Below are 24,737 nucleotides of genomic sequence, written 5' to 3' on the forward strand. Positions count from 1 at the left end.
TCTTTTTTTTTTTTGGTACCGAGGATTGAACTCCGGTCCTTGAGCTTGCAAGGCAGGCCACCGAACCGCTGAGCTAAATCCCCGGCCCTATTTTGCTCTTTATTTGTACATGTATATATATTTTTGTTTCTCATGTAAGAGATACCATGCATTCAAGCTCTTGTGTCTGGCTTATTTCACTTAACATCAAAACATGGGGAAGGGCGGGGATTTAGTGCAGGGTTCTGAGTTCCATCCTCAGTGCTGCCCCCCAAAAAAACTAAAATGAAGCGAAACAGAACAAAGGAAAAAAGGGCACCAAAATGAATAGAAATTTCAGAAGAAGTACAAATGGCAATAAATACACAATGAAATGCTCAATATTATTGGCCATTAGGGAAATGCAAATTAGGACTACAGTGAGATACCATCTTAGCCTAGAAAGAATGGCTTTCATAAAAAAATCTAGTAAGTTTTCTTGTAAAATAAAAGCTGAGATTAAGACAAGCCCACAAAAGTCATGCCATGAAAAGTGTTCAATATGGTAGAGTCTGCCTTTTCTAATTTGCCATGAGTACTTTTGCATGGCAGTATTTTTATCCCTGTTTCTGAATCCTTAAGAAAATTGTGGACGAGAACCCAGCACTTGGCTTACACCATGAAAATCGACAACTTGATAAGGGTCTGCAGTTCTCGCTCAGCGCTTTCTATCCCTGCTTTCTCACAGCGTCCACACCCCGTGACTGCACAGAGCCCCAGCGTCCCCACCGCTTTCCTGCAGGTGCCGTCCCTCAGCAGTTCTCTTCCCCTTCCCTGCCCATTCCTCATTAACTCGGCAAGCGCTTGCCCTGCTTGAATACCTCAGCACTCAATCAGTTATAGGTTTGACTGTTTCTTGCAGCGCTTGGGCCTCTAAGCCCTGGCTATCGCCTGATCTCTTGTGAGGAACACAAGAGAAAAAAAATAAAGTCATCTTGAGGAGACAGATGCAGCCCTGCAAAGCTAGTGAAGAAGGATGTGTTTTCCTGCGTCCCTCCTGGCCAGTCCTTCCAGGCCTTCACCTTCTGAATAATTCACTGTAGGCTTCCCTGGAAGATTCGTCACCACCTGAGTCCTGCACATCTGGTCTTTCACTGAGTTCTGCTATTTATAAATTCTTCAGCTCTACTCTGTAGTCTACTGAATTTGACCCTTTCCTCTCTTTGCTAGTAGCTGTTGTTCAAGTTTACTTCATAGCTATTTCTTTCCATGATGATGGGACTCCCATATTACTGCCAGTTTCTCCCATTGTTTCTCCTTCCTTATGCAACATGCTCTTCTTCCTGCCCTCCTGTCACCCTGTTCTAGATAAAGTTGCCTCCTGGTAGACTCATGACCAGGCTGCGCCTAGGTTTCTGTGTGACAGGAATGAGTTGGACCTGAGTAGCTAGCCAGCTGTCACCTGTACATGTCCCTCTCTCTCCCAGTTGTCCTTGTAGCACTTGTCCTCTTGCTCACTGTCATTGCCTTGCCTGGCCGGTGGACTTTTGAGTTTGTGCTGCTGGGAATAGTGCCACCTGGGTCTCCCACTGCAGCCCAGCCCTGACGGCATATTGCTTTGAGATCCTCCATTCTTAAGCTTCTTGGTCTTTCTTTTGGCTTTCCAGACAATCTTTATTTCTTTTCTTCTGTGCCTGAGGATCTTGCACAGGAAACACTGTGGGAGATATTTGATCACCTTGAAAATTTGCATTGACCTAGAGACATAAAGAAATCAAGCCATATCTGAAATCCCACGTACTGAGACCATGCAAGGATGAGAAAACTAGTCCCAAAGGAGGGACTGACATGTGGAAATTGGTTTCCAAAGCCTCAAAGAGGTTCTTTGTTTTGTTTTGTTTCTTCGAAATAATTTTTCAGATTACATTTTTAATATCATGATAAATATCTAACTCCAGGTTACATATTCGGGACAGAAACAAGCTGCGGAAATAGACAAGTTATTCGTAATGGTGATGCATATGTATACAAAAAGAATTTTGAATAGAGACATTCCCCTGAGGTGGTTATATGCAGCATGTTTGTGCGTGATCTTCGAAGCCTGGGGAGTACTAGCTTGCCCCCAGATAGCTTCCTGTAAGTTTGGCCTGTAGTGCAAGTTCTACAGCATTGTTTCCACCTTGCCTTTTGACTTTACTGTGCCCTCGCCAGCTAGACTGGCAGAGGGTGCTAATGTAGCCTGGGGAGCAGAGAGGATTAAAGGCAAGCAAACTCCAGAGAGCTCTCATGAACCAGCTTCACCTCCTTTCCCAGTTCCTCTAGGTCTCCATTTCTAATAGCAGAGGAGGAGGGAAAGAGGAAAGTGTCGGTTGCCCAAGATTCTCTGTCACCGTTTGTCCTTACCTGTATGTGTGTGTTTATGCCTGTGCTGTTCGAAAAGTGACTTGAGGCTGTCGTGGAGCAGCTTGATGTTCTGTTGCCTTGTGCCTTTTCCCTGCCTCTGGCACCTTGGAGGTGGATGGATCGCTTTGGATATCCAGTGATGTCTCTCAGGTTGTGTTGCTCTAATATTAGGGTGAGAGATGACTTAGGCTCAAATGTGATGCTTTTATCAATACTGGAGCACTCAGCAGCTCTTGCGCTGGCTCAGTAGGCAACCACAGTTAGCTCAGGAGGATGTTAAGAGTGCTCTGGGCTGGCAGCCTCTCCCGAAAAAGGATTAAAAGCCCAGTCACAAATGTGAGCGGTCCTTGCAGCGAGACACTGTAGGATTTGTTCTCTCTTGCCTCCCAGTGTGTATGGGCTGAGGGGCTTAGGCCTCAGCACAAAGGCGGCATTTGTGGACTGGGACTCTGTCTGCTTCTCGCCAGGAAGGTTAGCACCATTGGTAGACTGAAGCACAGATGTCCACATCCCTCTGGGCCTATAAATCCCCTCCCTGGCCTGCTGGAGAGGAGGCCTGGCCCAGTTCCGCGAGGGGCTGGCCCTTACTCCTCTGGTGTGCAGGGGGGAAGGCGAGTGCCCAGTGGGCCACCACTTACCCGGCTCCACCTCTCCGGCTCTGCAGGGTGCATAGCCACTGGGCCTGCGAGCTGCACCACGGAATGCCCTATTCGGCACAGTGGTGGAGCTCTCCATTGTCTCTGGACGGGAGCTTCCTTTCTGTTATAAAAGTAAATGTTCATTATGAAAAACATACAGAAAAGGAGAAAGAAAGAATACATGTAGTCTTACACTGCAGAACAATCCCTATTAATATTTTAACAATTTGAAATAAGAACCAAGATGGATTATGTAAAGGTGCAAATTTCTAATGATGAATATCATCATATTGTATACCCTAAGTGTACCAATAAAATTAATTTAAAAAAAAAGGAACCTAAAAAAAATATATCTAGATATAGATAGATAGATAGATATCTTTTTTTTTTTATTAAACCATTTGCTTCCAGTATTGTTGTGGTGTAAGACCTTCCATCCCCTGAGCTTAGGGTGGTATCGCCGTCTACCCTGCCTCAGCTCTCTCGTTTGATCAACTGTCTTTCGGGGTTAAAGCCTCTGTGGTACATGACCACTGACCTGTTTTGATCACTGGCTCTTTTGTCTCTTATCTTTCTTGGCCTCACATTTTTTTCAAGCTCTGTAATGAGGTGCAAAACTGTTCGTCTTTGTCATCGCTTAGCTTCCAGTTTCTTGGGAGTGTTGTGCCTTTCACTAAAGTTAAATCTCTCTACTTAGTTTCTTTTACTGCTTTTTGCTTTAGAGTTTATTCTTTCCTTTTTCTCTTCCCTGCCTTCCTTCCTTCCTCCTTCCCCTTGGTCCTCTTTCTTGCTCTTTTCCTCACTTCCTCCACATCTTCTCCTTCCCTTTATTTTAGTTTAGTATGTTTCTTTGAGCTATTCTAATCTTCCCTTTTTTACTTAGCTGGATGATAAGTTTTTCTGTAGAATGGGAAATATTGTGTCACAGTCATTCTTAGAAAAATATCTTTATGGATAAGTGTATATTATTCCAGTGTCTTGGTATGATTTATTTTATATACCTGGACCATTAGTGGCTATTGAGACTATGAATATTTTTATATCATTAAGTAACTGGGTTGAATGCCTTTGGAAAGCAGTTGTCCTGTCTTTTAAAAAGTACCTTCTTTTGTGCTTGCTTTTCTGAGTATATCATAGAAAATGGAAAAAATGTAGTGAAGCACAGAAAAGAAAGTAAAAATCACTTGTAATCCCTTCCCTTCTCCCAGTTACCTAAAAGGCTTTTAATACATCCTCAGGCAGCCTTTTCTTTTACTGAATACTTGCAGGCATATTTTTAAAACAAATTTTTAATCGTATGAACGGTGTACACTTTTTAACTTGATTCTGTCTTAATAGAATAACCTCACAATATAAGAATTTTTCATGTCATTAAATGCTTTTCATGAGCCTCGTCCTTAATGGGTTCATAGACTTTTACCAGAAGGTTGAATGGGTTCACACAGTATTTTATTGGAAGTTTGTACCAGGTTATTTAGCCACTCTCCTATTATTGAACGTTTAAATTGTTATTATTCTGATCTAGACTTGGTGGGGATTATGAAAAAGGAGACAAGCCTATTCTAGAAAACTGTTAAGATCTACTTGGTAATAATTAGTAAATGAAAATCTACTTACTGTATTGTACCTCAATTAGTCAGACCAACCCATGAATATTAGCATATGCATGGGGGAAAACAGGAAATTAAGTTCTCACTAATAATTATCTCTTGGGAATACAATAAAAGACTTGCACTTCTTTTGTTTTCTGTTTTGTGTTCTCCTTTCTGCCCTATCACGTAAGAATTACAGATGAATAGTACATGAATAAATGGGTTAAAATGATTGCTTTCTTTCCATTATATATTTCTATTATAATATACTTGAATTTAAAAAATAACTATGTATCACCTTTGCATCCAGACAGTGGTGAATAAGATTTGATTCTTATATGGTAAAGTACACTGGAGAGAGAGTGCTTAGGAAGGACTTGGTGGACTGGGCATCAAAGAAGGCTTCCTGCGAGGATGAAGGAGAGAAAGGGCATTTCAAGTTTGAGAAAGGGATGAGAAGACTGGTGCCCTGTCAGTTAAGAAATAAGTAGATCACCCAAGCCTATGTGTTTAGTTTCATGTCTGGCACCATTATTTTCTCCTTCGAAGACCTCCAACGTAGTCCCATGGACTAACCCCGCAATGAACGAGTCTTTGGTACCTAGTTACTTGGCACATTCAGAGGTGGGCTTGGAGTTTGTGTGTGTACATGGGTGTGTGCATGTGCACTGGGGAGAACAAACAGAAACCAGACTACCTTGCTGTCCAGGAGGTAAAGATTCCGCTGAGAAGTGATCTGTGTTCAGCATCAAGAAGAATGCCCAAGTCCTTGTTGTTCTTTACTATTCCTGGAGTAATACTAAGCCATGGTAAATAGTTGACTTATAATTTAAAGCTCATCATTTTTTATTTAATAATAGTACTCTCATTAGTTGAGTACTATAATGAGTCACATTCTTTACGAAGTATTTTATGTTCATGGCCTTACATCAACTCCTCCAGAACTCTGCAAGGTAGGCTCCGTACCACTTTAGAGAGAGCACCTGCAGGCTTAACCACATGCCCAGAGGACACAGCTGCTCCCCGCCGAGCTGGGATTCTGCAGGGCACTTGGGTTCCTCTCTTCAGCTACACATCTCGCAAAAAGTAAATGAAATTGATAAGAAAGCCTTCCGGAGTCTAAAAATAGCTACCAGCTTTGGAGCTGAAGCATCTCACCTCTCAGCTTTCCCTTACTTGATTCACCTCCTGGGGCAGGGAGAGTCAGCATTTCCAGCTCATGGGATATTTGCCACTAATATTTGCAGATGAGAGCCATTTTATGGTGCCGGTGAAGGTGACTGGATGTCGGCCTGGGCCTCCAGAAGGCTTGCTTATTTCTGTGGAGCCCTGAGCAGATTGTGTATTTTCTACACACCTACCCCAAATATTGTTTTCAGGTTTTCATTCATTTTACTCAGAATTTCTCTGAGCTACAGAAAGGTTTCTCTTTTTGCTGGGTCTTTTGGGATTGGGCACTTACTGACCCTGACTGACTGGGTGTCCACTTACTGTGTCTTCCAATAGGCATTAATCTGAACCAGCTTTTAGATATGTGATTTTATGTGTATAGTGTCACTTTATGTATTTGTCAGCTGATTTTGATTTTTCTAAGTATCTCTTCATTATGGAAGGTTCAGACAGTTGTCTGCTGTTTGCTAATGATGAAAGCAGACAGTAGCCTCCCTTTATTGCTGGTTTTTGGCTTTCCACAGTTTTAGTTACCCACAATCGACTGTGATCTGAAAATATTATGTGGAAAACTCCAGAAAGAAACAAAATTTTAAAGAACTTTTATTATAGTCTGTAATCATTATTATTTGTTGGTACTGTTAGTATCTTACTATGCCTAATTTATAAATTGGCCTTTATCGTAGGTATGCACATCTGGAAAAAGAGTGTGTATCAGATTTAGTACTATCTGCAGTTTCAGTTATCCATGGGAATCTTAAAATGCATGTGTAGATAAAGGGGGACTGCTTTATTCAAAGGAGAGCAGTCAGTGGTGTAACGGTGATAGCTAACAACCATCTGTACCCACCGAGTGCCAGGCATTTGTTTAGGCCTTTGACACACTTTATTGTATCCAGTCCTCACTGCTTATTGTCAAGCCCCTTTTACAGATGAGGAAACTGAGACCCAGAGGGAAGGGCTTTTTCAAGTCCCTCAGCCATTGCATTGAATTGAAGCCTGTTTTACTCTAAAGCCTTTGTTCATAATCCAGATCTGTGTTTGGGAGTTAAGCAACTGTACTGTTTCTGTTCCAACACTTAGCCTGTGCCAATCACGTAATCCTCTGATTCTTGAAATTCTAATCTATTAAAAGAGGAATAACTTGCCATCACCTCTCTGGAGGATTAGCATGAGGGTCAACCGTGACCTGGCCACACAGTAAGGAAGTGTTACTTAAGCTAATTGATCTAAACAAGCCTTGTTAGAGACTCTTGCAGGATGTTTTCTGGCCCCGGCCATGACCATTGTACGTTTTGGTTTAACTCACTGCGGCAGCCGCATAGGGATGTGTCTCTTATAGTCCCATCCTTGCTTCCAATCTGTTTAATAATAGACCGTCTGCTCCCAAATAACAGTGAAGTCAGAATGGTGAACCTGGCCTGAGCTCTCTATCGGAGCATGTTATCTTTGGCTATGGAAACTGACTGTTTTTGGAAAAGGATGGGAGCCCCCACTGAACAGGCAGCATTAACAAATCAGATCTTTCCCACTGTGTCTACTACCCGCTGGGTTTACACTTCCTCTGACATGTGTAACGGAGCCTCCTTTTCCACCAACAGACAGTCCCCCTGACACCTGCAGCATCTTTCCCACAAACCCGGCTGGGGCACACACAGCACCCATTTCCTACATCTCTGTTATCTATCTCTTGTAGCCACTGTTATTATGAGCTTTGGGTTTTCACTCATTTGCCAGGCTGAATTGCCTCATGGAAACTTGCTTTTGCTGAACATTTTTCATTTCAGCTGCAGAATTCCTACACCCAGGGATGTATGTGTACGTGTTCTGTTTTTATGTGGGTGCCTCCAAGCCCAGGTCCCTCATGCCAAGATGAATCTCCCCTAGTTACTGTGGGCCAGTGTTTCTCAACCCAGGGGATATTTGGCAGTGTCTGGAGATGTTTTGGTTGGTGTAGCGGGGGTAGGGGAGCTATTGGCATCTGTTGGTTAGAGACAGTTTATGTTGCTAAACATCCTACAATGCACAGGACAGACAGTCCTTCACAATGGAGAATTTTTAAGTTCAGAATGTTAGTTACAGCGAGATTGAACAACTGCTACAGACTGAAAAGTAGCACGGGACTCATCCGTTCCCGGTGCATGTACCACACCATCCTAGGGCAGACCTGAACTGTCATCCCGAGTTCCTCCTTGGCCTCCTAGGTTTAAATTCTATATAGCTGGTTGGCTCCAAGGAGGATGGCATGGCAGTGGGGCAGTGCAGAGGAGAAACAGCTCATGGCATGGTGGCAGGAAGCAGAGAGCCCACAGGAGGAGGAAGAGAGATCTGGGCTGCACCCTGGTGACCACCCCCTCACGCCTGCCTTCACCTCCCAATATCTCACTTAGCGATAATGCCTCCATCACATGATGTAGTCACTTCTCAAAAGCCCCACCTGTGAGTGCAGAAGGCTTTGGGAGGAGATGAAGAGATAAACCATGACACCCCCTTCAAGGGGATAGCTTTGTATTAGGAGGAAGTGAACATGTCAGAGGCAGACCAACCTACAAATGAGATCACATGGCACACTGTGCAAATTGAGAAAACGAAAGGGGGTTGGACAGTGGCAAGGACACTGGAGAAATGTTGTGGTGGCCTCCTCTCTCAAGGGGCATCCATTTCCTTGCATCTACCAAATCTGCCAAAGTCGGATTGTGCACATAGGATTGTGCCCAGTCACATCAGTGGCTGGTTAGGGTGTAGCTCGTGTGTGGTCAGTGCTATTGTGGATCGTTTCCCTGGGGCGGTCCCGTGATGAGGCAGCAACTGCTCCTTTTCCCCAGGGCCAGCTGCTGGCCACACACCTAACTAGCTCTTCTTATTTTTTGGATATTTGGAGAGTTGGGGGTTTTTTTGTTTGTTTTGGGGGCATTGTTTGTTTGATTGTTTGAGTCAGGGTCTCGCTATATAGTTCACGTTGTCCCTGAGCTCACTATGTAGCCCAAGGTGGCCTCAAACTCACGGTGATTCTTCTGACGCAGCCTCCCAAGTGCTAGGATTACAGGCCAACCCCACCCACTACGCCTGGATCCTCTTTTAGATTTTTCTTTTCAGTGTCCTCTCTTCTGAGTAGAGAACAGAAAAAATGTTTGTTTTAATTCAGCCTAACTCAAGGTATAAATTTATAGCTTGCTTGATAAACTATCAGTCATTAGACTACTCACCTTTCTGTCACTGACACAAGATATCTGACATTCACAATTTAAAAGAGGAAGAATGTATTTTGGCTCACAGTTCGGAGGTTTAGTCCATGGTTGGCTGGCTCAAGGCAGAAACATCCTGGCACAGAAAAGCACTTGCCTAATGGTGACTAGAAACACAGAGACCAGGAAAAGAGGCAGAGGGAGAGATACACCCTCCAAAGGCACCAGTGACTCATCAGCTCCAACTGGGGTCCCCCCTCCTAAGAGCCCATTCAACTGGGAACTCATCAGTGATTGATTCAGTTCATGAGATTAAAGCCCTCACGATCCAGTCCCCTTCTGAAAGCCTCACCTCTGAACATGTGAGACTTTAAAGGAACATTTTAGATCTAAGCCATGACAGTGATTACTCCTAAAACGGAACAGACATTCCCTTTCTTTAGTTCATTTCCTGGAAGGTACAAGCTACATCTCATCTCATCGAAACCTCCCTAGTACCTGATTTGCATGGAACCAGCAGGTGCAGCTCCCCATAGCAGGCTTTGAAGATAAATCTTATTTTAGATCCCGATTTAGGCAAATTCCTTCTTCTCCCTCCCTGGTAAAATAAGAACATCCCCTACCTTGCAGGATGGATGTGAGGATTGGAGAGATTGAACTAGAACTCTAAGCATAGGCAAGAACACCAAGGACCCTCAGTGATAGTCACTGTAGTCTCTTGAGGCCAGTAATCACTAAGAAAACCCAAAAGTAAGAATTTTCAATGAAGTGTACCTATGACAGTAGAGCTCACCTCTCTTTATTTTCCCTGAGCTGCAACAAAAGAAAGTCTCCAACTCTCTGGGAAATGTTTCAGTAATAATACATGAAAATACCGTATGCTTGATCTTTTTTGTGTGTGTTTGTTTTGATTTTTTGAGACAGTGTCTTACCATATAGTCCAGGCTGGCCTCGAACTCACTATGTACCCCATTCTGGCCTCAAACTCACAGCCATCCTCCTGCGGAGCCTCCCAAGTGCTGGCTTTGTAAGCACGCACCACCGCACTTGGCTTGCTCCGTCTTTACATTCAAAACATGAAACTGGAATTCAAGTATAGTGATTTTGCCTATCAGATTGATAATAATACTGTGTTGATGAGAGTGTAAAACATAATATTCTATACCCGTGCAGGAAATAAGCTAGTTGAACAGCCTGTTTCAAGGCCAGGTTTTTCAATGGATACTTTAATTTAGACTAAGGAATTCTACTGAACGGATGGATCTGCCTCATAGACATACCAACACAACAAATACACCAAGGATGTCCACCAAAGCACTTTTTTCCTGCCGGACACTGGAAATGATCTTAATGTCCATCTGGTGGAAGTTGATCAAATCGATGTGCAAATGTTGGAAAAAGTTCAGACAGATATAGAAGAAACGTAACAGAAATTTCTTCTAGAGCAGAGTTGAGGAATGAGGGGATTTTTATTTAGTATATACTTCTGCAAATGTCTGGAATTTTAAATTTAGCATGAAACTACTTTTCAACGTGGCGGGAGAAGTCTGAGTTTGGTCAGCTTCTGAACAAGTAGTAAAGGGGGAGGTTGGGTCTCTGAAGTGAAAGGGGGAACTGTGTTTCATTTTGAGTTTTCTTTTTAGTACATCTTCCTTTCTTTTTTGCTCTTCATTTGCCCCTGGCTCTGGCTCCCCTCAGAACCGTAAAAGGAGTTTCTTGATGACTCACTGTGCCTGTTTTGACCTTTTAGCGACTGTGGCTAATTGATTCTGAGTGCAGGGGATCTGCATTCATTCAGTGTGGTTACTGTTTATTAAGGACTGTTTTAAAGAGATCATAAGCTTTTCAAGGTACAGTTAGCAAATGGTATATTCTGTATCACTTCTTTTTCGATCTCCTGCTCAGGGCTGGCCCAGGGACTTCGAGCTCATTGGTGAGCAGAGGAGCTGACAGATGCCTGTGCCAGCCTGAGGGGCTTGTGTTGCTCCTTGCAAACAGAGCTAGCTTCCTGCTTGCTATATCCAGGCAGCTCTGGAGCTGCCCCAAAGCCCCTTGGAAGTTTCTCCTTGTTTTTCATTTATTCATTTTTCTTAGGTCATAAAAATCATAAAGTAGGACAGAAATCATCTATAATGTCATATATAGAAGCAAGAAAATTTTATGGCATTTCCTTTATGTTTTTGCTCACATGTACTTTTTTTGGTAGTTTTGTTTTTTTTTTTTTTTAGTTTGTTTTGTTTTGTTTTTTGAGACAGGGCCTTGCCGTGTAGTCCAGGTTGGTCTTAAACTCACTATGAAAGCCAGTCTGGCCTCAAACTCACAGCAATCCTCCTGCTTCAGCCTCCTGAATGCTGGGATTATAGGCATGCACTACCAACCACGCTGAGCTAACATGTACTTTTTACATAATTATATAATGTTCATATACAGATTTTAATCTTGATTTTATTTCAGATTTGCACAGAAGGTATTTTCAGCATTAAATAATCTCAGAATGCTCTGAATGGCTAGATAGGATTCCATCGGGCAGGTAATTGTAACTTCTTAACAATGTCCTTATATTGATCAGTTCTCTTAAACATCGTGTTCTAGCCGGGCAGAGTGGTATGTATCTGTGGTCCCAGCTACTTGGGAGGCTAAGACAGGAGGAGTTTGGGGCTAACCTAGGCAATATAGTAATACCTTGTCTCAAAACAAACAAAACCATCTATTTTCTTGAATTTTACTGTTGAACCACAAATCATTAGGCGCTAAATTAGAATGTCTCGGTGATGCCAGCTCAGTGTATCACAGACAAAATCAGTTCCTATCCTGAGAAGTGTATAATTTAGAACAAGTGACGAGTAAGTTGTCAAAATGTCATCACCGCTTTATCAGAGGTACAGCAAATCGCTGTGGGAGGGGAGAAAGGGGCGACACTGGTAAAGGCTTCCTGGAGGAGGTAGTGTTTGCGTTATATTCTCAGGAGGGTTAGGAGTTAGTCAGCTATAAAATGCAAGGAACGCCTTCCAGAAAGAGAAGATTGTTTGGAGGACACCCAGAGGGATGGCGAGGCATGGCATGTTTAGGGGTGATAGGGGCTCCTGGATGAGGGGCAGGCTGTGACCCTAAATATGTAACCTGTGGTCACACCGTAAGGGGCTTCTGTGCCAGGCTGAGGAGTTGGGACTTCATGCTGAAGGTCACAGGAAGCAGAGGCGGGGACACTTGTTAAAGAATGTGGTTTGAGGGCACAGTGATGCTTCACTGCCTTGGCAAAGTTTCCAGTGTGTTGAAGTCTTCTAGAGTGAAGACTAAAGAGGATGCACTTTTCCTTCCTTCCTTCCTTCGTTCCTTCTTTCCTGGTGATATGTGTCTGTCATAAGAAAGCGTGGTGGTGGCCTCGGGCATTTAGACCATCCCTAAGTCACCTGGGGCCACTTTGGGAAATAACATCAAGCACTCCAACATCATTTCTTGCCAAGATAGCATTTAGTATGTGTATCAGTTGGGACTTCTTGAGTTGACAGCACCCGAGCTAAGCTCACTGTAAATAGGTATTAGCCCATGTACCTGTAAATTGTATTAGTCAATGTAACGGAACTGCTTAAGGGTGGCTTTTCCTGGCTTCAGGCCCAGTGAAATCCAGGGGCTCAAACAGTGTTGGTTAAGCTTCTTCCTTTCATCCCTCCGTCAGTCAGGCTTTATCCTTCATTCTGTGCAGCCCCTTCTTCTTTCCAATGGTAAATAGATTCTTCTGTGTGACCAGGGAGAGTTGTTACAAGAAGCTCCTGTCCCCGTTAGCTCCTGAGCTCACACTCTCAGAGGAATATAGACTCTTCCACCTTTTGTCTTATAAACCATGTAGCAAATTGCAGAGACTCAGTGCTCAGCCCTGAGCCGGTGGAACACTGATTGGTCAGATCTGGAGTCCTCCCAAACTGTAAAATGGGGTACCCAGGATAGTTGGGCCCTGTTCTTAGCAGGAGTTGTAGGCATTCTGGCCCAGTGTTGTTTTTTAATGGCCATCTACTATGCACTGTTCTCCCAGGTCCTTCAGAATGGGGGAGATGTCCACCGGAAGCAAGGCCAGCTTGTGGCTTTTTGGATCTGTCTTTCATGAGTTGGGCCTGCTCTGTTCTTGTGCTGTGGTGTACTTGGTGTCCACACAGTCGATCCTCCGGCGCGTGTGTGAAGGCAGCCCCCATCCAGTTTTCTTCAGCCTGTAGACTCACAACAGTGGCTGGTGACCTTGTCCTCTCGCTCTTGTGAGCCTGTGATTTGTGTTCTGTCAGCCACAGGAAGCTGCTCAAAGGATCCGCCCTGGCCTGCTGCTGACCCTGTGATGTTTTGTTTTTCTCATTGTTTAGCGGTCCATTAGCTTCCGAAGTGAGAGCCGCCCTGACATCCTTGAGCCCCGACCCTGGTCCAGAAATGCCACCTCGTCAAGCACAAAGCGGAGAGACAGTAAGCTGTGGAGTGAGACCTTCGATGTGTGTGTTAATCAGATGCTTACGGCCAAGGAAATCAAACGTCAGGAGGTAGGCTTGCGTCCGGTGGAGCTGGCTGTGTCTTCCCCAAAGCTGCAGAGCAGGCCAGAGCCTGAGAGATAGATCTGTTCTTCGGTTTCCAGATCTCTTCTTTGCACCTTTGAAGGAAGGCACATGGGCGGGAGGAAGCTTAGCACCAGCAGCCAGCTGGGTGGGTGCAGCCTCCCTGTAAAAAGAAACCGGTGTGAATATCTGAACGCAGAGTGTTGGAACCAAGTGCCTGTGTAAAATTCTGAAGTTCACAGAAGCAGCCATTTTAGTTACATTTTGAGGACACTTTCTAAAATATTTTAAAATAGTCCCAAATTGTAGAACTTTGGATGGGCTTTGTGGAATACTTCTTTCTGTACCAGCAACCCTAAATGGCCCTGAAGGGGTCACCCTTTATGGAGAGGTTATGGTATGCCAAGGTGGGCCTGGCGCTTCATATGGGCATCTTCTAGTGACATCCTTGCGGTCTCTATTTTTTACAGAGAAGCAGAGTTTGGCAAAAGGAGCACTCCAAATTTTTCTAGATTCTTTGACTAAGTAGGTCTTTTCTAGGCACCTGTCAAGCTTACTTGTTTGTATACAAGTGAAAAAAAATACATGTGCAAGATTTCTCACCACAGTAATGTTTAAAATAATATTAATTTAGAAAGAGTCTGTACATCTGTCCCTAGGAAGTGGTTTAAATACCTAAAGTACTATGCAGCCGTGGAAATACATGAAGAAGAAATGATATGTATATTTGGCTGAGTGGACAAAGAACGGCACAACAGGGCTGGGATTTTGCTCAGTGGTTCCACCGCCTGCCTCGCAAGCTCAAGGACCTGAGTTCAATCCCCGGTACACAAAAAAAAGAAGAAGAAGGATGGCACAACATAAGTCAGAGAGTACCATAGCTCCCACATATATAAAAGTAGCAAAACCCATGCGTGTGTGTGTGTGTTCACTTAACTGCATGCAGTATTTCTGGAAGGGTACCCAAGAACAGTGTTGCCTCCATGGGTGACTGGGAGAAGGAGAGGAGTTAGAAAGCTTTTACCATAGGCCCATTTGTGCACTATAAATTTTGTGCCCGTAATGTATTATCTATTCAATGAATAAGCAGAACCTTTAAAAACAAGAAATGCCTTGAGAAAAATTTGGTGGAGACTTGCACAGTCTTAATCATGGCTAATGTGGAACTGTAAAGTAATATATTGGCCTTGGCCCCCATTTCCTGGCGGACAGCTCTTCGTGTCTTCTAAGTGATGTTCCGTGTGCTAGCTGTTGAGTTGACTGACTGATGGCTGCCAGCCCCTTATAGCTTCCGATAGCAGCCAGTCACCGAGGAGGCCGAGTCAGGGTTAGAAGGATGAGATTTTTCAGCCACAGTCCCTAACTTCTGGAGAACGAGGAAGATGTGAAGGTTAAATTGATGATACAGGCCAGTGGTATAATCAGTCATGCCAATGGAATGATGCCTCCATAAAGACCTAAAAAGACAGCTGGGGATTTAGCTTTGTGATGACAAGCCTGCCTTGCAAGCATAAAGTCTTGATTTCAATCCGCAGTATCAGGGAGTGGAGGGGGGAATAAACTAAAAAGAAAAGGCTTGCAGAACTTCTGGATAGCTGAGGTACTTGGAGAGTGGTACACCTGGGTAGGGTACATACGGAAGCACCGTGCCCCTCCCGTATCTTACCCTGTTCCTCTCTTCCTCTGGTATCTATAGGTATCCTTTGTAAAATTCTAGGCTTTGTGAAATAAACCATTAAGCATACGTGTTGCCTTGTTTTCAAATAATCCTAGTTAGGATGATCAGTCAATCCCAATGAATCCTAGACAAGTGGTCATGGGAACCCTAATTTATAGCCAGTTGACCAGAAATACAGGTAAGACATCCTGGAACTTTTATTGGCATCTGAAAGGGGCTATAGTCTTGGGGACTGAGCCCTCAATTTGTAGAGTCTGATGCTACCTCTAAGTAGATAGTGTCAGAATTGAATTGGGACACCCAGGTGGTATCCACTGCAGAATGTATTTTCGTCCTGTGTAAGGAAAACTCCTTGAATTGGGTATCAGAATGGATCTGCTATGAGAGCATAGGAGAAACTGAATTTGTTATTCCTGAATTCTCAGAGTCTTCTTTATGCTTCTTGGTATTTTCCCCAGTGTTAACAGTGTAAATATACAGCCTGTACAGTTTGAAAGTAAAAACAAAAGGAAGGAAGGGAAAAAGGTAGCAAGAGGGAAGGAAGATGGATTCTGCAGATGAGGAGTTTATTAAGGCATGGTGAGCACTAGGTCACAGCCTGGGAAGTTACAGAGTCAGAATCTGAGCCTGGTCTACCCTGTCCAGACACCCATGGCGTATTTCCTATGTGTCTGTGGTTGTCTTCTCCTGGGGGCCGCATTTGGTGAGATGGGTAAGTGAGCTCCAGTAAAACAGATGGTCAAGGAAATCTGAGAAAGATGCACATAAAGGCCAGCTCGGTAGTTTGAGCCAATCCATTTCCTGGTTTTGAGATAACACTCGGGCGGCTGAGTGTTGGTTGCACAGGATCCCTCTGTACAAAGTTTGCAGCTTTTCATGGGAGTCTATAATTATTTTGAAATAAAAAGGTATAATAGAGTGCCAAAAGGCCATGACCCGGGCCTTTCCTGAGCCTCTTCTGGGCCTCAGAGAGAGGCAAGCACCGCCCTCCCACCCAGCTTGACTCACTGCCCTCCCGCCCCCAGCCCCAGGTGGGGGACTTGCCTGAAACCCAGGCACTCCTTCTCTCTAGTCTGAAAAAGATGCCCACATCCCTGAGCTGTATCACAAACTTCTAGTCCTTTGCACTTAATATAATGTTTGCCAAGTGTTTAGATTCCCAGATGAGAAAGAGTGTTCCATGCGTCTTACCTTTAAATTCTGCTGGCTTTTAATACAGGTGAACTAGACTGGTCTGTTTACATACTCTTGCACACAGCCAGCTTCTGTAGTTTTATCTGTTACACCTTGTGGGGCTGCGAAGTGCTGTAGAATGAATTAACTTCACCAGGTTTTCTCTAGAGTGATAAAATGTTGGTTTCTTTCTGCAATCCCAGCCTCAAGACAAGTGGATGATAGGAATAAAGCTTTCTGCTGAGAATTGTCTTCTGTTGGGAGGCCAGCTGTGATGGCCTGTTAATCCTATTGCCAGGTCCACTACTGAGAACCGACCCTGAATCATTTCTTAGGATTGTCACTCATGACAAAGATGCAGAATCCATGGCTCAATCTGTAATTATTTTGCCGAAAATAGTGCCCTCTTCCTCAGCTTCATGAAAGACCTATAACATGAAAAACACCTTTTTGGATTAGAATTGTGTGGAAGCCCTTTCTCCCACAAACCCGGGAGTCTATTGTGCAGAAAGTTTACAATATCTTTCTTTTGCAGCTTTTAGCTGAGGGATAGATTTGCTTCTAGTTAATTTACCTTTTTGAGAATACTTCTTAAGTACTTAAAAATTTGGAACCAGCCATGGTGGCATACACCTGTAATCCCAGCGCTCAGGAGGTTGAAGCAGGAGGAGCACCACAACTTCAAGGTCAGCCTGGTGACATAGTGCGTTCAGAGACAGCGTGAACTACAGAGCAAGACCTTGTCTCAAAAATAAATAAAGATTTGGAGCTTTTAGTGCTAAAATCAGCACTTAAAGGAGAGTTCAATAAATATACTCCTTTTCTTACAGGCAATCTTTGAGCTTTCTCAAGGGGAAGAAGACCTGATAGAAGACTTGAAATTAGCAAAAAAGGTAAACTGAAATCCAACAGTCATTTGAGTCACCTCACATTTTCTTTCTTCTGAGTAATTTCACAACTTTAAGATAATGCTGTATGAACACTTTCTTTGGTACTGAGAATCAGAAATGCAGAAGAACCTGCAACCACAAACCACACAGTGGGAGGAAAGGCCCAAAACAAGAAGGAAACAAAGTTCTCTGCACCTGGCACCTGTAAGGGTCTCGGTCTACCTGTCTGTAGTACACCTCAAAGAATACATCAATTGCAACCAGAAAGTCTCTGTAGAGGACTGGTTTTATGTGTACTTTCCTTGTCCTAGAAATCTCACGCATGGGGCCTCTTTGTCCATGGGGGGAAACATGTCTGACACTGGAGCAATGTGTTAGAAATAAAGACTCCTGAGTCTCAAAAAGATGGATGAAATGGTGAAGTAAGACTAGTTGCATTCTGTCACAGACAGGGTCTTTTATATGGAAACTGGGTTTTTGGTTGGTTGTTGAGTGCTGGGGATGAAACTTAGAAACTTAGGCATGCTAAACCTGTGCTGTACCCCTGAGCTACACCCTCAGCTGGAGCCTTGTTTTTTAGTCAACATTATATGGGGGGAGAGGGGGAAAACCCATACCTTGTAGCACGTATATTTAGGCTAATTTAACTTTTTGAGAATACTTTCAACAAACTCCTCCAAAACCTTTACCATGCAGTGACCCTCCATGGTTTAGAAGTTAAATCCAGAGTCCATCCTCTGATACTCACTGCCTCCTCAGAGAATCATGGAGTTGAAAGGATGCTCCCTTTTCTGAAGGGTCCTGAGCCCAGCTTTCTCCTAATATGAAGTGACACCTCTGGCATTCCTGAGGTGGCCATTCAAGCTTTGCTTGGCCATAGTCAAGAAGCAGTGTTAGTCAGAGCTGGAGGAGAAGGAGATCTGGGAGCGCTAAAAAGAAGGCTTTTAACTCTGGGAGACATCATGTTGGTCATACAAGGGCTGGTCAAAATATAAAGTGTGTCTTTAAATAAAAATTACTATAGTAAAAGATGCATTGCCATGAGTGTGCCTCAGAACTCTAGTCTGAGCTTTGGGGAGACTCATCCCATCATTCTTGCAACTTTCTGAAGCAGTTTTGGAAATCCTCTTTCAGAGTGTCATTATGAGATACGATACAAAAAGTATATATGGTGAATGCCGCTGCCCAGAGCCATCCAACCAAAAGGTAGGCTCATAGAAACATCACAGTATAACCTTATCCACCTTATTCGCCAGATGTGACAGCATATGTCCTCTGGGTCTTCCCCAAAGTCTTTTATTTTTCCTGGTACCAGAAATCGAACTCAGGACCTTGTGCTTGCCTCAGTGCCACGTGCCACTGAGCCAAATCCCCAGCCCTCTTCCCCAAAAGGACATCACCAGTAAACATTTTTAATCCATTCAGGACATCAAGCAGCCACAGAAACACAACTAAAGACACAAAAAGGAGTTTCTTTTTTTTTTGTACCGGGGATTGAACTCAGGACCTCACACTTGCCAGGCAGGTGCTGTGCCACTGAGCTACATCCCCAGCCTTCAAAAAGGGACTTTTGAACTGCTTCAGAAAGCAGCAAGAACAAAGGGACAAGTGTATTCTAAATGGGGGAGGAGAGCATTTTAAGGTGGTTTAATGGCAACACGTCATGCAGCTTTACTGTAGTAAAGTATCTTCTGACATTCAGCATGTTTTTAGACCACATGTGTCCAACTTCCCTTCGCTGCATAAAGAGCTCCCAAACATGAAAATCTTCACACGATCCATGGCCATCCATTGGCCATGGTGGTCCTGCCTTTCCAGAGAATTTTTTTTTCCTTTCCCACATCTTTATCTGTCCTTCTTCCAGGCACCAACTCAAATCTCAGTTCTTCCTTCTACAGTGTTTATTGCTTCTACCATGGCTATTCCAGCGTTAATTTTTTTCCCCCACTACCAGGGATGAAACTCGGGCCCTTGTGCTTGCAAGGCAGGTGGCAGAACCACTGAGCTAAATCCCTGGCCCATCTTGCTTTAATGTTCTGACCCTCTAGAGCACTTACAGTTTGATCATTTTCTTCTGTCCTATGACATTTTTCCTGCTGCTAGTCTTGAACTGTTTTTTAAACATATATTTCATTTTTTCTGCATTCAAGAAAAAAACCTTCCCGATTATCTTTCTAAAACTCCTTAACAGCAGGCGCTGTATCATCTGTGTCTTCAAATTTCATTACAGAGCCCTGGTATAACTATTCTTGTTGTTTAATTGTCTTTAGTAGAAAAGAAAAGGATTGGCAGAAATTTTGCTCTCTTTGCCTTAAAAGTAAAAGTACAAGATGTCAATCATTTTTTCTTTTCTTTATTTTACATATGTACTAATTGAAAAAGCCTGCTGGTAGTTAATTTTGAATACAGAGAGTTTTTCAAGCTGAAGGATCTCATGATTTTTAAAACATCGTAACAGTCAAATTTGCTCCATCTTAGATGTGTGATACGGTAAAATAAGAAAGCTTTGGGAAAATCTGCTTAGGTTTATCAACAACCGCAAAAGGCTCAGTGTGGTACTGGATTCTTCTCTCCTCCGGTTGTACCTGTCTGCTATTTCTGCAACATTGTGAGAGTTTCGTGTTTTTTTTTTTTTAATCATTTAGTTCTCTCAGGAGCCATTTTCATGGAACAGCTTCATTTCTCTGATGTTGTTTGTGTCCACCTTCTGCCCTTCTTGTGTAGGCCTACCACGACCCCATGCTGAAACTCTCCATCATGACGGAACAAGAGCTGAATCAAATTTTTGGAACACTGGACTCTCTGATTCCTCTGCATGAAGGTATAATTTTGTTCCCAGGATGGGCTGTGACTTTTAACCTTAATTAAGTTGTCTTATAATGAGTCAGTAATTATGTAATGATGTGACTAACCGGAGCCTACTTCTAGTCCTGCTCATGTGAATGTCTTAATGAAATAAGCATTCTGTTTGTTTTTTGCCAGAGCTCCTTAGTCAACTTCGAGACATTCGGAAGCCAGATGGCTCCACCGAACATGTTGGTCCCATCCTTGTGGGCTGGGTAAGAAAAGTTCTGTGGTTTTGGTTGAAGATAGATTTTAATTATTGTAGGTAGAGCTCCACGTAGCTTGACATTCCTTATTGGCAAATACAGGTTTCACATCAGAAAGAAAGGGATAAAAAAATAGCAAATTTAGGCTGTATTTCTTCAAAGCATCAAAACAAATTTTTCTTATCTCGAATTTAATACATTTAAAGATAACAGAATTTTTATAGTAAAATAAGTAAGAGTACACATGACACTAATTGCATGTCAAATAAAAAATAATATTGGATTCAAGCCAATTCTCATTATTATTATTTCTAATCTAATAAACATTGGTTGATACATTCTTTTTTTTTGGTACTGGGGTTCGAACTCCAGTCCTTGCGCTTGCAAAGCAACCGCTGGAACCACTGAGCTAAATCCCCAGGACCCAATTGATACATTCTTGTTCATCATAAAAAAAGCTTTTCAGACTATTAAAAGTCTCATGGTCAAAGTTTCGTAAATAAGATAATAAGTATATATTGGTAATGTTTAGTTACTTCATAGGAGAGCTGGCTATATAATGGCCTTCATCCCAAAATCCCCAACTAAGGAAATAAGCTCTGACCTTAGATTGAGTGCGTACATTTATGGTCCTTAAACCTAATGTGTGTTCTATTGGGTGCATGATGTTGTTTGTGTGCTTAATCTGTTTTAGACAAGAATCACATTCTCTACTTTGCCATGTCACCACCACCCCCTCTTCTGTACATTTCTGTTTCTTTTTGTGAGCACTTGAGAACTCCACCCCAGAAGACTACTTTTATGAATTCTTCCAGGTAGAATTAGGTCTCTTATCCCTCTGATCTACCGTGTTTTCTAGGAAAATAGGCAGGAAGTGACATGACAGCTAGTCTTAGACATCATTCCCTTCTTGGAGAGTGTCATGAAGGTTATAAATCCTACTTACTGCTATGTAAATTCTTTCTGTAGTCATGTTTGTATTTAACCTTCCTAACACCTCCCAGTTCCAACTGGTGCCAAGTTGGTGGCAGAAAGTTTTAACGTTGATCTCTTATTCTTCTCCATGATGATCCAGAACCTTTGAAGGTTTCATGACTTAGCTAGATTTAATTCAGGAGTCAGTTTTAGCACTGAGGCTGAAATATCCCAAGGGCATGTGAAAGACAAGTAATGTTCTAAGATGAATAATTTAGAAAATGTGCCTTAATATTGCAAGAGAGATCATTCATCTTACACTTTTGACTTTCATTTTATTATGAGCAGTGGTGGATGTTGTAACTTCTTTAGCCCACAAAAAAATTCTTCCAAAGAGCAAGACACCTGGAGTCAGAGAAGTTGAAATGAGGAGAAGGTCAGCCTCAGTCAGTCCAGTCCGTCTGTCTTTTCTATCTTTTTTTTTTTTTTTTTTTTTTTTTTTTTTTTTTTTTCTTCTCAGTGTTTCTTAAACATGCTGAGTTTGTAGCCTGCTTTTGTCAGGAGTGATGGAAGTGGTGAGGCCATGCTCCAGAATTAGCAGGATGATTGCTCTGTTTTTGACAAGATAGCAGTATAGAGCTCCATGGTTCCCTTAAACCTCATACACAAATCGTAGTTTATATCAGAAGCAGGCTTGTGGGAATTTGCCTTGTCATTCACTTTTTCTGAAATAAAAGTTTGTCACTTCTGTCAGGAAATTGGTTTGCTCTAGGGGCAGCTTTTGCAGTCTTTCTCTGTGCATGCCCAAAAGAGTGACCATGACAGTCCGTTGCCATCTGGACCCTCCAGGCACCAAATGAGGACTCAGCTTGAAGAGCAGCCTAAAATTAAACAACCAGCCTGTTGTTACCAGACTTCATGAGAAATGGCCCTTATATATCAGGCCTTCCGAGCTGTTAAATGTTTTCCCTCTTTTAACTGCAGATGTGTCTGTGCGAGTGGGAACTGTAAACCAAGGAGTACATCTGTTTGAGTTCTGGTCTTTTTAACAGAACAGAATAAACATCTTAGTGGACTTTGAATGAGAAAAGTCAGAGCCCATTCGACCCATGAAAAATTGATTTATTTCCCCTCCAAAGGAAAAAAACCTTTTAAACAAGTAAGCCGCCCCAGTCCTTTTGACCTTAGAATGAATCAGTTACTTGTACTTTGAAGACCTTAAACAGAGTGGTTGCTTTTTCCAGGGAACCATCCTGGTTACTGAGGATCAGCGTCCCCTCCCTGACACCCCGTGTGAGTAGACTTCCCTATCACAAAGGAGCAATTTCCCAGTGACTTGTCTTACCCATAAAACAAGTCATACCCTCTCTGAGACAGCAAGTTCTCATGTGGATTTGGATTCTAATGAAATTTTAATTCCTTAGAGAGAGGCAGGGCACATAGAAGGGGAAAAATTAATTCATTCTATCTCTTTTCACAATGTTAGGGAGATAGAAAGAATTACTTTAAAAAAGTAATAGTTTCCCTTATAAATTCTTCATAGTCTGTTTAAAGAGATATCAAGGGAAGGGGTAAGCAAGGACAAGTTTCAGACTCTAGCTGAGCAAGTAGCTTTGACTCTCTAAACCACAGTTTCTTCAATAAAACAGTCCAGGAGCAAATAATAATAGCTACTACTTTCTGATTATTAACTGGGGGCCCAGTTCTGTGCTAGACATTGTATGTGTTTTCTCATTGAGCAAAAAGGAAAGCATTAGTATGCATTTTGTGAGTGGAAAAATTAAAAAGAGTCATTTAAAGCGCCTGTGTAAAAGATGGCTTTGAACCTGAATTCTCCCCAATTCTAGAGTCTGTCCTCTTCACCACTGAGTTTTCACCCCTTATATTTTAAATAAACAAGTGTGTGTGTGTGTCTAGGGACTAATATGTATACATTCTTTATCCCTTATCTAGTTAAATATCATTTATGGCTTTTTCTGGCCAGTGACTCAATCAGATAGCCTCTCAGGTCATGCCCAGGAAGTGAGCACCCTGTCAGGTGTGAACGCAGGACCAGATCACAACTTGGTTGCCATAGTAGCAGGTGTGGGGATTAGAGAGCGTAATGGCCCAGCTGTGCAGCTGGGGTTCCTCGCTAGTTTACATCCGATGCTTACTGCTGATTTGTTTCTCCATAATGAAAACATTTGTCGTTTCCAGGTCCTTTAAAAGGCGAGGAAATGGAAATGAAATTAAGAGGCCCTGAGGTGCTTTTTAATTAACTCCGAACATCTAAATTACAAGCACCGCATCTGGGGTGGGTGGGTGCGTGTGAGTGTGTGTGCGTACTAATTATCATTACTTTCAAATATGAGATCTAATGAAGAGTTTGTGCAGCTCTTTTTAACAAAGGTAGAGATTTTCTTTTATAACATGGAACGTGGGAGGAAGGTAGACATTTCCAAGGAACTTTTAAGTTCAAAAGGAGAATGTTTTAGTACTATATCCCTCATAATTTTTTTAGTTTTGATGAGAAAATAATTTCAATAAGAAGTTAGCCAAACTTTTTTTTCCTCTTTTGGTTTTTTGAGATAGGGTCTCACTGTGTAGTTCAGGCTGATCTTGAACTCATTGTGTAGCCCAGGCGGGCCTCAGACTAGCAGCAGTCCTCCCATGTCAGCCTCCTGAGTGCTGGGATTGTAGGTGTGCACCAGCATGCCCAGCTGCCTTACTTTAGTTTTAAGCAGTGTTCCCAAACCATCAAATATTACCTAATCTTGTAACCATTAAGCATTCATTTATTTGTTAACCTTGAATACAGATGTGTCAGCTATGCAAGAGTACCGAGGTTATAGAAATCGCTTCACGGTCTTGCAGTAAATCAGGTGTCACGTGAATACAGCTTCCTAGTGTGGGGGAGAGAGAAGGGATCCGGGCCCCTGGCTACATCTTATTGCCTCTGATAACTTTCCAGGGGCTGATAGCTTTGCATTAGGATGCCAAGGCTCAGGTGCCGTGAAGAGGGAGGAGTAGAAAAGAAGGACAGGGAACCTTTTCCACGAATGTCTCATACTGTGCTAACACAATGGGACTGATGAGCCGCGTCACAGAAATTAGTGTTTTGCTGGAATGAAAGCAGTGGAGTTAAAATGTTCCAGAGTCTTTCAGTTGCTCTTTGCATGGTATTGTGATATAAACCATAAGGTATAGCCACAAATCTTTCTTGACCTATCAAAACTAATTTAAGGTATTTTGATGAATGCTTTCTACATCTGATTGTTTTCCTAATCCTGCTTTTGCTTTAGCTTCTTTGTAACTGAGCTGCCTCGGACTCTTGGTTAAACTAAAGTAGAAAGGCTTGTACCAAGCCACACAAAGGGCTGGACTTAGCAGTCTGATCCCTTGCTTTTTGTGAGTGTTCCTGGGTTTTCTATATTGGTTCCTTATGAATAATTTTAAAAGAAATTCTTGCGGGGGTTGGGGATTTAGCTTAGTGGTTCTGCCGCCTGCCTCATAAAGCGCAAGGTCCCAAGTTTGATCCCCAGTACCAAAAAAAAAAAAAAAAAAAAAAAAA

The 24,737-nt window shown here is 42.7% G+C and overlaps 1 protein-coding gene across 7 annotated transcripts in view; it reads left to right on the plus strand.

Annotated features, from left to right (window-relative positions):
• Window positions 1-24,737, plus strand: part of Arhgef3 (Rho guanine nucleotide exchange factor 3) — a 316,326-nt gene that overhangs the window by 277,819 nt on the left and 13,770 nt on the right. For all 7 annotated transcript variants that reach the window (XM_033757008.1, XM_033757003.1, XM_033757006.1 and 4 more), the window contains 4 exons: window positions 13,296-13,466; window positions 17,160-17,222; window positions 19,944-20,040; window positions 20,202-20,278. In XM_033757008.1, the coding sequence (XP_033612899.1) occupies window positions 13,296-13,466; window positions 17,160-17,222; window positions 19,944-20,040; window positions 20,202-20,278 (408 nt within the window). The remainder of the gene's footprint in view (window positions 1-13,295; window positions 13,467-17,159; window positions 17,223-19,943; window positions 20,041-20,201; window positions 20,279-24,737) is intronic.

The sequence above is a fragment of the Fukomys damarensis genome, unplaced genomic scaffold, assembly GCF_012274545.1.
Source record: "Fukomys damarensis isolate Sample0158 unplaced genomic scaffold, DMR_v1.0_HiC HiC_scaffold_28, whole genome shotgun sequence".
Taxonomy (NCBI): domain Eukaryota; kingdom Metazoa; phylum Chordata; class Mammalia; order Rodentia; family Bathyergidae; genus Fukomys; species Fukomys damarensis.